The sequence below is a fragment of the Falco cherrug genome, chromosome 7, assembly GCF_023634085.1.
Source record: "Falco cherrug isolate bFalChe1 chromosome 7, bFalChe1.pri, whole genome shotgun sequence".
Classification (NCBI taxonomy): domain Eukaryota; kingdom Metazoa; phylum Chordata; class Aves; order Falconiformes; family Falconidae; genus Falco; species Falco cherrug.
Window position 1 is genome coordinate 70,919,283 of NC_073703.1, and position 14,175 is coordinate 70,933,457.

At 37.2% G+C, this 14,175-nt stretch overlaps 1 protein-coding gene across 11 annotated transcripts in view; it reads left to right on the plus strand.

Moving 5' to 3' along the window:
- PHF21A (PHD finger protein 21A) overlaps positions 1–14,175 on the plus strand; it is a 132,746-nt gene that overhangs the window by 34,108 nt on the left and 84,463 nt on the right. For 6 of the 11 annotated variants that reach the window (XM_055716996.1, XM_055716999.1, XM_055716992.1 and 3 more), the window contains 3 exons: positions 2,981–3,116; positions 7,679–7,711; positions 9,833–9,919. In XM_055716996.1, the coding sequence (XP_055572971.1) occupies positions 3,063–3,116; positions 7,679–7,711; positions 9,833–9,919 (174 nt within the window). In that variant the 5' untranslated portion in view covers positions 2,981–3,062. The remainder of the gene's footprint in view (positions 1–2,980; positions 3,117–7,678; positions 7,712–9,832; positions 9,920–14,175) is intronic. The other 5 variants (XM_055716997.1, XM_055717001.1, XM_055717000.1 and 2 more) reach the window with 1 other exon arrangement.

The window sequence follows — 14,175 nt, forward strand, 5'->3', positions numbered from 1 at the left end:
GTATTCTAGGTAGTTCATAATGCCACTAGACTTAAGTTTTAAACTCTTCTCTTGAAGTTCAGTCTAAAAGGATAAAAGTTCAAAAATACTGAAGATGTTTGCACTCATAAAATGTGTGAGACCACTTGCTTATGTAGTTCTGTACCTGCTTTCAAAGCGAAGTTTCTCTTTCCTCACGTATCACACTCTTCGTTTTTGAAGAGGAGTTTTTTTCCTATGTTTAAAATGTGCTTCAGTGTGACTTTGCTGGCAGAAGGTAACGGGGTAAATGATACTGCAAAGAGAGTTGCTCTGAGGCTATAATGGGAATGCTGGAGGAAGGGAAGTAGGAAGGAGGAGTCAAGTCAAGAGTTAGAAAACATACCAACACGCCCCACCCCACCCCCCAAAAAAAACAACAGGAAAACAAGGGGGGACAGGAATAATGACGACAAAAAAGAAGAAATGTCAAAAGTTTGTCAGTCTTTCACTTTTTCTTGGAAGCTTCAGTCTTATGAATTTAAATTAATTTTTCAGGATGTTATACTATGGCACCTATTTCAAATTTATATACGCTGAAGGAATAAATTTTAACACATCTTAAGATCTGCTATCTTTTTAAATTACAATGAAAGAAAAATGTGAAATTGTAACAAATATTTTGGAATGGAATTGAATGATTGGTATGTTACTAGAATTGTTTTGGGTTTTTTTTACTTGTCAAAATATATATACATCAATTTGACAGTGAATTACATTTGTTCATGTCTACACCCCTGTAAACATGGCTAAGCTGAGTAACCACTTCTGCAAAGCACTATCACTTTTTTTCTTACATGTCTTCAAATTAATTTTGAAAAATCTTTCTAGCTGTTCAAGGCATCTATAAAACTGGGTTGGAGTAGTTTTTATGAACCATCAATACTACAATTTCTATCTGTCAAATTAAGTTGTGCATTAATAGTAGTCACTCAATCTTTGGTTTTTGTTGTTTTGTTGGTTGTTTTTTTTTTTTTTAATAGAAGTACCTGTGTCATTTTTCCCATGAACTAGTACAGGTCTATAGTTGCGTGTATTAAAATTATGGATGTTGTTTGCATTCTCAGTTGAGATAACACTCTCATCTGCTGCTTTGCACTTTAAAGTTACCGTGCAGTTACAGAACTATACTAGCTATTCATCACGAGTGCCTTCCCATTCATTGAAAGAAACGGTGGCCATATCTGCCTGTATCTTTACCCCAAAATTGAATTTCCAAGGCTTATGAAAGATTTTATTTTTGCCTCTGTGGTGGGTTCCAGTTTTCATTAGACAGTCTCCCCCATGGTTTTCTGAAGCATGGTTTCTTTTGAAACTGCAATGGTAGGGACTTAATGCAGGCTATAGTTGTTCTTGTCAGTGAGTGGAAGTAATAATCCGGGATTCTGTTTTCTCATTACTGTTTGTGGTAATAGAACAGGGAACTATATGTAATTTCCATGTATCCCTTGATACAAATTACAATTTTATAGAGAGTAGTGCTGCAAAGGCAGCTGTTTTCGTTTATCTGTGTCACATGTGGGAGAGGCCCTTGCAGAAGGTCATTGCATTCGTCGACTAGAAAGTCTGATCAGGCCTTTGTTATTTAAATAAGTAACTTTAAGCTAACAGCAGACAGCACTGACAAAGGATGACTGAATATAATGCTTTTTAAAACCCCTTTCTAGCCCTCTCTTTTTGTAACATCTTTCTGTTTGGAAAGAGAAACAATTACTTTAAATAAACAAAACATCACCACCACCACCGTTTTTGTTTTCAGGAGTTCACAAACTTGTCCAGCACTTCAGTTTACTTTAGTGAGACAATGTTAAAATAAATGTCTCTAACTTAAGGGAATTACTGTATTTTTACAGCCTACATGTCTAATTTAAACTGTCACTATCCTCTTGAAAACAATCAAGACCCATTACGAAGGCCTCTGAGTTGGCTACAATACCTGTGCAATAATTGTGAGGATTTTTCGAAAAAATAAAAAAAAAAAGGAGCTATTTTAACACTCCAGCAATTCTTTAATATGTGATGTCTGGATGGAGAAGTGACTGGAGAGATTGCTATATAATGTTTTCTGATGGCTTTTATGTGTATGTATTTATAGATGTATTTACACAGGTTTCATTGTGATGTGAGCATATGGGATACAGACAGGAATCTTAATCCTGTTTCAGAAGCTGATACTTTCAATGTACGTCTGAACAAAAATCTCTTTTCTGACTTTCAAGGGTTTTAGAAGTATGACTGATAATGCTTTGCTATGTCAGAGGTTGGGAGATTAATTTGTTTGTAGTACAGTGAATATGGTAAACTCATACTCATGTTCTACAAGTAGAATTCCAGGATTAAAAGGATTTTAAAATTAATGGTTTTGAAAACATCTTGTGCTGCTTTATATCAATCTTGTGTTCCTTCAAAATAGGTTTCAACTGAAATGACTAACTCAGCACAAACTTTAGGCAGTGGCTTATTAATATATTAATGTCGCTCTGTCAAATTGCATGCAGGCCATCTCATCTGAGAACAGCTCTATAGTATCATGGAAGTATGTTAATGCAGTACATTCTGTTTAACAATTTATTGCTGTTTGGGTTGCAGAATTTTAGTCACCAGAATACTTTCTCATCTACACAGATTTTTAAAATGTTCTCGGTAGTTAAATTTTGCTAATTCAATATGCAACTGCAATAGGATATTGGTAGGAAATAGCTGCCTGCAAACGAAGATAAGGGACAAGTATGTCAACTTTGGGATATGTGGGAAGTAACAAATTTGGCTAAATGACTCTAAGGCGGCAGGCATTTTGTACAGTCTGTAGAATTTCTTGTGTTGGAAAGATTGTTTGTGTTTAGGCGAGAAAGCTGCAGTTGAATATAGTTCACTACTGAATTCCTGTTCTGTTATAATCTCCTTTTTTTCAAATTGACTTTTCTCCCTCACTAACCCAAAGAAAACCTTTATTTTTCTATAGCACTGGTGTTAAAGAGGAAACCAGAAACTCAAGGCACTGGAATCAGCAAAGACACTTCTAGAGAAAGTGGAGAAGGTAGAGAATGGAGCTGCAGACTCTACAGGAGGCTCTGAAAGTGGAAATTCAGGTTCACCAGGTAATTTGTATTTTCTTGCTTTATACGTTCAAGTAATAGCAGCATTGATAGTATTACTACTACTGGTAACATTAAGTAATAGCACTACAACTGTAGTAATAATTGTTTTATAAGCTTGAAACTGCTTTATAATTTTATACTCTGCATTTTGACCCCACCACCTGTTGTTTTTTAGCAAATGTGAAAAATCTACATATCAGGCTGTGGGTGGGGATATTTTTTTATTGTAGCAGTGATAAACGTTCTGAAAACTCTATTCAGCAACTTCTGTCTGGAAGGTTTTTCTAATGTTCTGAAGCCAACTTCAGTATTCAGTTGGCAATGGAAGAATATGGTGGAGAAATTTTCAAGTGAAATATACCTAGGGCTGCATAGTCTCATCTGGTGCTTCTCTTCTGCAATGTTTCCTGCTTTAGTACTTTCTAAACTTGTAACTGTATAGTTGTAGTGCTCGGGCTCAGAAATTTTTAGATGTTGGGTCTTTTTACTGGTAGCCCATCCAGTATATGGCAGTTTGCCATTCTGTTACAAGACAAATAAGAAATATCAAAAATAATAATAAAATCTAGCAAATGAAAGAGAACATATGCATATTAATTCTTGGAACAAAATTGTTACAGCCATAAACAGAGTAGCTGCCAACTTGAAATGTTAAATTTATCAATGAGACCTTTTCTAAAGACAGTTCTCCAAGTATTTCTGTTGGATATCGGAAACTCACAACTGTTGCACAGTAGACAGAAGAAATATGTGATAGGTTACATTGATCAGTGTAAGCCATCGTAAGAAATTTGGAAAATGTTTCCAAATGTACCTGGTGACTTGTCTAAACAAGTGTTCTAGTTGACTCGCTCATCATTGCAGCAACTACTGAACATAGTGCAAGAACTTGAATGGGTGGATTAGTAAAATTTTGTTTTAACAAAAAACAACTTTCAGCTAGGGAGAAAAACTTGAAAAAGCTAAAGATTAATTTCCAGAATTATGGAGAAGTATTTTATACTCCTCAAAAACTCCAAGGCCCTTGCATTCAAAACTGCAAAGAAGTTTTGTTATGGGTGTAAGGAAATCCAGAAATTACCCATGGCATTTTGCTGCAGGCATTAAAATGTTTAAGGCTAGTAAGTATTTTTTTTTTTCCAATTATTATCTGCTGTATGGTATCAGAACGCTAGCCATGCTTGTGTTTCCATAAAGGCATTTACCTCTTGTGTGTATCTGCATTCCCCTTTATGCCTAAGCTAACCAAAAATTTTATGACTGTGAATTTCAAATAATCTTTAGCATCTGTTCATAATGATGATAATGAACAGCGATGAAGACTGGAAAATGTCCAAAAAGACTTTTTTTTTTTAACAACTTCAAGGGTTTTTGGCCCCATTTGCCTTGGCTGTGCCCAGTCATCACTAAAAGTGAGCTCTGCACTGAAATCAGCTTTAATTAAATTTAGTTTTAGTTGGTGAAACTAGACAAGCAGACGATATCTGAAGGTTTTGTGGTTTTTTTTTTTCTCAAGAGCCTGAATTATGGGAATACACAGTATAAGAACAAGTCTAAATGTTTACAGTGGAAAATAACACTTGCAGCAACATGGTGGGTGCTTCAGTAGACTTTTCTTGAACTGTGTGCGAGTGGATACTGCTGTGCTTGTCAAATGCCCACTGAAAAAAATGAAACTGGTTTTGGTACAAGAAGAAATCTTCAAATGAAATGCTTTGAACTGTATTGTGTATCTTTGAATTTTATAACTTAGAGATATAAATATATATCCCTTCTTTTGACAGTGCTCAGGGTTTGTAGAGAATTCCTGCTTGTCATGTTTTACTTATCTAATATTTATTTTTCTGAGGACTCTCAGAAAAAACTTGCCAGCACTCTCACAGTCGCTGTTTGTTGTCCCCTTGTAAGTGGTGGGCAGGTGTCTATGATGTACAGAGTTCAGCTGTGCCCTGTGAGTAAGGTCTCCCCAGCTTCCTGATGCAGCGTGTCACCTGGGGCTGCTCATACAGCTGTCAAAAGTGACGCTCAGTATGACTGTATTTTTGTTCATAGAATAGCTCCTTGTTTCCTGCCTATTCCAATTCACCTCCAGAACTCTGTCTGAAGCTTTGATGATGATGCTTTGGCAACGTGTGTCTTAAACTACCAGTAAAGACCCAGAGGAGGTGTTTAGTTTAGAAAAAGCTACATTTCTTGTTTTGTTTCGATGATCAAAGAATACTCCATAAATGAAGTCTGACCAGGTCACTTGCTATATCAGAGTACAACTTCAATATTCTACTATTTTCCATGTCAAAGCTATATTGCATGTCCTGAGAAGAGATGCATCAAATCTAAATAGCTTATTCTGCGACTGTGTTGACTTAATTAAGGTTATTTTGAAACAGTCTGCTCTTCATAGTTTTGATCACAAGAGGTGTTGAAGAAGTTATATTTAGCTATCCTCACAGAAGGGTTGGGTTTCATGGATGACTTCTCGAGCTGATGTATGGAAAGAACCTAAAACATCCTTTTCCCTCTCTTATTTCATAGTGAAAAGATCAGTAGGTTTTAAAAATCTTAAATTTAGCTTGCATTTAGGATCAGTGCAAAGGAACTTTTTTCCCTGATGATTGGATGACACAGTATTGTGTGATCCATAAATTTAGCAATGCTTCATGAACAGTTTACAGTCACTGACTGTATTGTCTTATGACTGAGTCTGTACGAGCACCTTGTAGAAAAACTAACAGATTTGTGTCTTGTCAAACTGAGGCAGAAAGCACAGAGGAAAAATAAGCTAGGTATGTTAGCAAAAGGCTAATATGGTACCTTAGCTCTTGTGACACCAAATGGCAGCCTGACGAAACAATAATGCTCAGCGTAGGTAAACGCCAAGTGATGCGCTTTGGGAAAACAGTCCCGGTTTTACATCGGCAGTAGCAGGCTGTGAATGAGCTGTTGGCACTGCGGAAATCCTTGCAGTATGGAGTACTGCTGCATGCAGTTTTAAACTTTGTTTCCAGGTGATAAAAACTAACTAGAACAGTAAAGGGAAGAGTGCTAAGAGTGAACAAAAGAATGGAATGATTTGTGCGTGAGGAGGCTTTCAGTCTGAAGAAGCAATGACTGATGGAGGAATGTGGTGTGGTAAAAATGTAGGAAGAAGATAAATGAGAGACAGTCATAGAGTATCTCAAGTTGGAAGGCACCTCTAAGGATTGTTGAGTCCAACTTCCTCTTGACTTGAGTCAAGACTGGTTTTCCATTATCTTATTTGCCCCTCTTGTTTGTATTATCAGGAGACAGATTCAAAAGTGAAAGGAAGACTTTTTGCATGAGTCCTGTAGTTTAACTTTGGAATTTACTGCCACAGAATCCTGAGTGTTTTCCTGAGTTCAAAAAGTAATTAAGGCGGATTAATGGAAGAAGAGCATGTTACTAGCTATTAAACCCAAGACATAGTCTTTGAAGACATTAGAGATGTAAATCTCTGAAAGATGAGTGCTAACACGCTATGCTTGTCCTGCACAGACGTCATGCTGATGTCTCTGCTGTTGGCTAGTACTAGAAAGTGCAGCAGGTAGGTCTGTTGTCTGATGCAGAATTATATTGGTTATGCCTTTTTTTTTATTAATACCATTTTTATGACGTGAAATGAAATGACTTTTAAAGAGAACTAGTTAACAAAGTCTGAGTTCTGAACAGTATCAGCGTAGGTGGAATGAAACGTGGTTTTCTTGCTTGTTTTGTCCTTCTATTTCTCACTCCTTTTCCTGATTCTGATGAGCAAATACGGAAGAAAGTACAGACTTTACATTGTTCTTTGCATGTGTGGAAGGGACACGACAATGTGGTGAATAAGCGTGGCTGTCACCAAAAAAGAAATCAGGAATTCTTGGTTTACATTGTGGACTCTGCTTTTCTTTGGTGACAGCCTGGTAACTTTTTCCTCGCTTAGCAATAGACAGCATTCTCCTGCAGCTGCCTGAAGGAAGCGAAGGAGGAAGAATAGTGAATGGTAACCATCTGTCTGTTTTCCCTTGGATGTGCAGGGCATCTCTTCTACAATAATCTCAATCTCTCTCTGAGGGAGAAAAGTGGCAAAGATACTTCTGAACATGGGTCCTGCATGTGCTACCAGCCAAGCCAGCACACAGGCGGACCCTCAGTACTTGAAACATTCTGCTCTTGAATATACAAACAGCTTTTGTGCCTGCAGTGGTTATCTGTGATTTGTGCTTCTTGTGACTGCAAGCAAAAAAGGCAGCAGTTCTAGAGGAGATACAGCTATTAGATTATTTTACCCAGCTGGCTTAAATTGTCCTTAAAAGGCATCACTTGTTGCAAGAGCTGCTTATAAGGAGCAAAAATGGTGGCTTAGTGGGGGAGATTTGTTAAATTAGTAAGAATGGGTTTTGAAATTATATAATACTGGATTCCAGGCCTTGCTGTTAGATGCTGTAAAATGAATATTTTGCTTTTGTAAAAGTTCTTTAAAAATGTTGAATTTTAAATTGTTCAACAAGATCCGTAATGAAAATCCTCATTGTATTGTTGCATCTTTCTTTCTTTCTTTCTAGAAACTGGTTGCCCAAATGAAGCAAGACCCACAGGTAACTGCTTATTTTTGTATTGCATTATTTACCTTTAAAAATACAGGAAATAACAGTGCATGAAGCTTGAGCATTTCAGATATTTCTTGATTGTGTTCTTCCTTGCTAACATGGTATTTAGAAGAAAGCTGTTATGAACAAATCTTTAATCAATGACTGTTGGAGAGTTAAAACAAAACCAAAACTTCTGCCTTTATGGAGCCTTTTGCCTCATATTCCTAATAGTTTAAATCAAGTGACTTGCAGGCTATGGTGCAGTTCAAACATGCTGTTAAGTTTCTGATTCTATTGGAAGCTGCTTTCCATAAAACCTGCCGTTACTAGAATTTGCTTTTTTCTTTTTTTGAGTATCAGAAGGCTCACAGTTGTACAAGAAGAGATAGGATATTCTGTCCGAGAAATTTTGTCCAAATAAAGAACATAGCTTAAAGCTTTGTTCAGATTGCCAGTCTTAGGTATCTAACTTCAGCACTGTAGTGCCCAAAGAGTGAGGCCATGGCCTTGGGATGTTCCATAGCTCCTGAAGCTGGGTAACTAGACTGCTTGCACAGACGGCCGAAGTCATCCCTTTCCCAGTGACTGTGTCAGGAGACTGGGTTACCTCGTGTGGCAATGAAGCACTCCAGTGTGCTGAATGGAGAGTTCCACGGACTTCTCTAATCGGTCCCAAATGTTGAGTAGAGGGATAAAGGCAGCTCACTTGAGGCTTGCTATTAAATGCTTTTATCCCCATACAATGCTAATTTAATATTTAGCCCCGTAATTTTCTGAGCTCAGTGGAGTGGGAGGACAGCTCTTTGTAACAGTCAAGTAGACCCCTGACGGGGAGGGATGAGCAGGAAGTAGGGTGGTATTGGAAAATCTGCTTTCCAGAACTTCCTTATTATGATGGTATTTGGGTAAGGTCTGCTACTCTTGCTTGCTGGGCAGGCCGGCCTGCTAACGATTAGCCTGCCGAGCAGTTTGCTTTCAGTTCAGATCTGCTGAAAGCCAGGTCATCCTGCAAGCAGCCATGCAAAGTTCCTGAAGCCAGGAAGAGTAAATCTGGTCTCTGCTTCCGGGGCTCTTAATGCATTTTTATCCAAGATTATTAAGTGGAGCCTAGAAGAAGGGAGGATGACTGGTCAGTATCTGGTTTTGCTACAATTGTGTGTATATTGGAGAAGACTATCTACAAGCTGAGATTGTAATCCAATTCAAAATTCTTTGGAGGAATATAAAAATAGGGAAGTTGTCCTGAGCATGAAGTTCCTATAGCAATATTAGTCCTACATTTTAATAATTCTGTGTAGCACAGCAAACTTGTGTAATCTAGTGTAGAGTTTACAACATAAATGAGAGTGGAAAAAGAGAAAAATGCAGGGAAGCTCACTTACCTGTCATGCTTCTGTAGAGCTTCATAGGCTCTAAACTGAGGACAGATACTTTTTTTTAAATTATTTTTAGTAGGAAAGAAATAGCCCTGGTAAAAAATTTTCTGACCACATCTTTATAGTGATGCTCCTGGCTTTCAAATGTTAAACTTAAAGTGCTATTATAAGCAAAGTACAGATACGAATGGTGTGCTAAGGCAAATGTCATTCTCTTAAATAGTCTAAGGCATAATCATACATGGAAGTGAAGGTTTAGCTATGTTTGCCTTCATTTGACATGTGTGTCAATTAAGATTTAAGAGATATGTTTGATGGTGCTCTACAGAGTCAAATGTACGATAATTTCTTTGCATAAATACCATAGGTGAGAATGCTTTAGGTAGCATCCTGTACCATACTGTTGTATACAATGTGATGCTACTGTATTACATATTAACAAACATTTCTCATTTAATTTGTAAGCTTGATGAAATGTACAAATATGCTTTCTAATGTGGTAAGCACTAATGGATGTTTTAATGAAATCTTCGTTCCAAACTGGGTTGTCTCTCTTGAGTGCTAGAAGGGTCCTCTGGTGATTGTCGCACTCAGTGCCTGGAGTAAGGCTTTGTTGAGCCTCTTGAATTTTATTGGCTGTACATCCAGAGGTGCTGTATTTGTAGTAAACTATGCAAAAAAAACAACAACAACAAAAAAACCACCTTCCTGCTACTACTCTGTGTTAACAAATGGAATATCTTTCTCACAGATATTTTTTCTTTCTAATCAGAACGCTGATTTGAAGAAACAGCTTCATGAACTTCAAGCCAAAATCACAGCTCTGAGTGAGAAACAGGTAGGGAAACAGAGATGTATTTTTAACACCCTGTTCTAAATATGACACTTTTCCCAGCTTCCAAGAGAGCTGCTAAATTTTTAAATGCAAAAATAAGTGTGGGCAAGCAGACACTTCTGATTTTTACTTGATTTCTCAACAAAAGGTAGGGTAAGTTATTGCAAGTCTATCAAACAAGGAACTAGGGTAATCAGTGGAAGCTATAGCGATTTTTCTTGTGTTGAAACTAATGTTTTATATTAAGGGAGCTGGGAAAATGAATGAATTTTGTTACTTCCTTTATTATGATCTTGAAACTTTGCCTAAACCAGAATGGTCTGGTTTAGAATATCTTAGCTGGTCCACCCTGTTGTGTCTGGATGAGTATGCTGGAATTTTTCTCTGTGTCTAGACCAGTTAAATTCATGTCAGTTATGGGAACCTAATAGAAAATTCGGAAATCAGGTGTGTGGGTTTTTTACCACATTAAATTATACCACAATTGTCTTATGTTTTCCATTTGATACAAATTCTCTGTGGCAGGTCTAAAGTATTGAGTAATAATTACAACTGAATGCTTCACAGAAAGATTGCAGAACTTGAAGATGTATCTTGTGGGTGACTAGAAGGAAAAAAAGTAACATTGAGAGATCTACAAAACTTGTTCTCACTTATGTTTGATGTTTTGTTGGGGTTTTTTACAATACACAGAGAAAACCCTCATAACACAGCCTCCACAAAATCTAAACTGACTTAAGCGGTCCCTTAATTGTATTGCTGCTGTGTCAATAACAGAAGCAAATTAGGTGAATAGATAACATCTTTATAGAGGGGAAACATTTTAGAATGTGTGCATAGGTAAGAATATAGCTACGTATCAGTGTCACATCTAGATATATGCATTCACCTGTTATTACCTGCATGTGTTCTGTTTTGAGAATTACCTTCCCTAAGGAACTGGGGAGACAGAGATTAACATTTATCTAGAAATTTTGTTTACTAAAAAATTATAGTGTGTTTTAGTAGTGGAACAGCGAGTCTAGAAAGGAACACGTAAGGACAATAAAGAAAATGATTTTCTTAATGAGAAGACTAATTCAACAAAACCTGAGGTTTTGCTGATGTGATGGCATGCCTCTCTTAAAGATGATTTATTCTCTAAAACCAGCATGAGCCTCTGCGTGTGGCTGTGTCTCACAGCAAGCAGCTTCAGAATTCTCTGGTAAGCTCTGGAGGCTCATGGTAATTTCAAAATTAGCTTGCCTTGATGCCACGAAGCAAGTCGTGTTGGCTATCAGTTCACATGATCAGCAGGGACAAGCAGTGAGATAGTGAGTGGAAGGTAAGAAGTCAGTAAGTTTATGTTAATGTAGCATTTAAACATGGACCCTAACTCTTTAAAGTTATGTTAGAGCGGTCTATACTAACATGTATTTTAAATTACCCATCACCAGAAATGCAGCTGTGTCTGTTCTATGAAAATTGCAGCTCGGAGTACTAAAGCGCACTTGTCCATGGGATGAATGTGGGCTAAATTCCAAAAGACACTGAAAAGTAACTTTCTAACTTAATTTCTACCACACAGCGAATACAGTCAATGTGAAGCCACAGTCTAGTTTCCTTTGTATTTTTATGGTTTTGATTCAGAAGAATAGTGAACTTCTCTATGATTGTTAAATTTTAAATATTTTCTTGTATCTACCACTGGACCACAGAGCTGCCAGTGTCCCAGGTGATAGTGTTCCTGAAGTAGTATGGCTGTTAAAAATGCAATGGTCATGGCAAATGTGAATTCTAGAAAAAAAACCCCACAACTTTCCAGTGCAAAGAAATGCTCTCTGCTTATTTGTAGGAATCTGTCGTATAAACGTGTGTGGCTTAGCAATGCAGAGTTGAGCAGCATCTTGGAGACTACATCAAAGCCTTCCCCTCCCACCCCCCCCCACCCCCGCTCTCACTTTCATTTCTCTTCAGAAGAAATAATTATTATCAATTGTTTTATGGGGAGAATTTTATCCAGCAACTGAATTTTTACACCGCATGGAGAAATGTGCGGTTTGGCATAGTAAATAAACACTTTACATTGTACAATGTATTTTTTGAGGAGTGTAACGTGTTATCTGTACTCTTGTTTAGAGCCAAGTAAGTAGTCTTGATGTCTGATGTCCCATGAACAAACTCTGAGGTCCTAACTCTACTGTGGACAGTTATGGGAGGCATAATTGTCACTGTTTGATAAGCTTTTAATGAAGTGTAAAAAACTGAGGTTCCAGCCTGTGTGTGGTCCCTACTTGAAGACAGCAGTGTGGAGCTGAGACCCTGGTGTTGAGAGGCACAATACTGAAATATTTCTGGCTTCTGAAATATTATGTCGGTCTAATGCACCCTTTTTCTTTGCTTTCTTATTTAATGAAGTTGCATGAAGGCTTGCGCAAGCACCAAGGCAGTGGTAGGTTAGTTAAAAGCTTTTAATTGCTTTAGGACTCCTCTCCGTTTCTGAAGCATTGTGAGAGTAGTCACTGCAGTGACTCTTAGTGGTTTAGGTTTCGTGCAGAGAATTAATGGTGACAGCTCTGTTCAGAAGTTTGTGAAATTGAAGAGATCTGGGAAAGTACGAAAGAAAGCAAGTAGGCTGTGCAGCGTGTAGGCTTAAACCTAAAGAAACTTGTTAGCTGATGCAGGGCTAAGCTGTTACAGCATAAGGTATGTCATGTATTCATATATTTTTTGAAAATGTAGAAGAGGTGAAAATAAATACTTTGCTTTGTTTCACCTGGGAGATGATCGAGTGATGTATACTGATGGTGTTATCATATGGAAAAAAAACTTAAAAAAGGGAAAAAAACTTACTTAAAGATAATTTGCGTTTAAAGGGCAGTAAAGGCGAATCCTTCAGACTATTATTTTCCTCTGCTAGTATCTTTATGTTATTACCATGGAGTTCTAAACTCTGCTTACCTTATTTTTCTCATCAGGGGACAATAAAATTAATTCGGTTTGTCTTGTTCCTCAGCTATACATGTGAGCGTGGCTGTTGGAAACCCTGAACACATTGGTTTAAAACTGGTTTTCACTTACTTCCCCTACCCCTCTCTTCAATAAAGAGAAGTTGTGTAACATCTTGCAAAACAGTTTTAATTGCCAGATCTAAGCTTGGGTTGTAAATATGAGTTCTGTTGCTGTGTAGCGCTGTGTTTTGTTATTTTCACATCTTTGTAAGACAATCATAGTCTTAGCACTCTTTCCTTCACTTGTATTCTACCATAGTGTCTTTCTTTGGCATCCTGTGTTGTAGACTTTAGCCCACAATTACCTATCACTACTCAGCTTTTTTCTGGATTAAATATACTCCTTACAATAAATAACATGAAGAACGCATTCTTGAATTTTTCCATGAGGAAGTTTACTAGCGCGTCCTTTTCTTACTTTGCTGAGGTGGGGTGGAGATTGTTACCAGTGATGCTAGTGAAACTGAGGGAGAGCAGGGCTAACTGAATGGAGCAGGAGGGATGTAATCTTGAAGTAACACTTTTTTCTGCTTCTTTCCCTCCACACTTAATTAAAAATTATAATACAATCTTGCAGATACATCATCACTGAGTATGTATCATAAGAGTACTTTCTTCCAGTGACAAGGAAGAGGTCATATTTATTTGACTAAAGAAATTTGAAGAAGTGGGCGGCAAACAAATGCTTTTTAGCAATATCATGTCAAATACAGATGAATTTCTACATCTGCCTTTATCACAGTTTCTTCAAAAAGTTGGAGCGACATCCTGTCTTAAATGTGGAAGAAAGCTTAGAGGAATAGTCTTTTGGCCTTATAGTGAAATGGTGATGGTGATAAGCATATGCTAAAGAAATTCCATGGCTCTTCCCCCTGTATTTGTAAATAAAATGAAAATGTCTCTTACTGTAGTTGCATTGGAATACATTGAACCTTTAGGAAAACAGTGAAAACTAGACTTGTATTCTAATGCATTTGCTCTTGACATGGAAAGAATAAAGCAGATTCCTTTTGTTATTTTGATTTCTAAGGAGCTGTATACGCTTGTAGGGAAAAAGTACTGAAAAATAGTTGTTTGGCATAGGGATACTTGTGTGTTTATTTGTCATGGGGAAAAAAGTTTAACATACTTCACTGTGAAGAATATTTGAAACTGTAGAATATAATCAGAAAAAGTGCACACTATAAAAGCAAGCTTATCTCTATTATTATGAATAGGCAGATGTAGTGACTTTTGCTTGTATTTAAAGTTTACATCAGATTGAGGTGG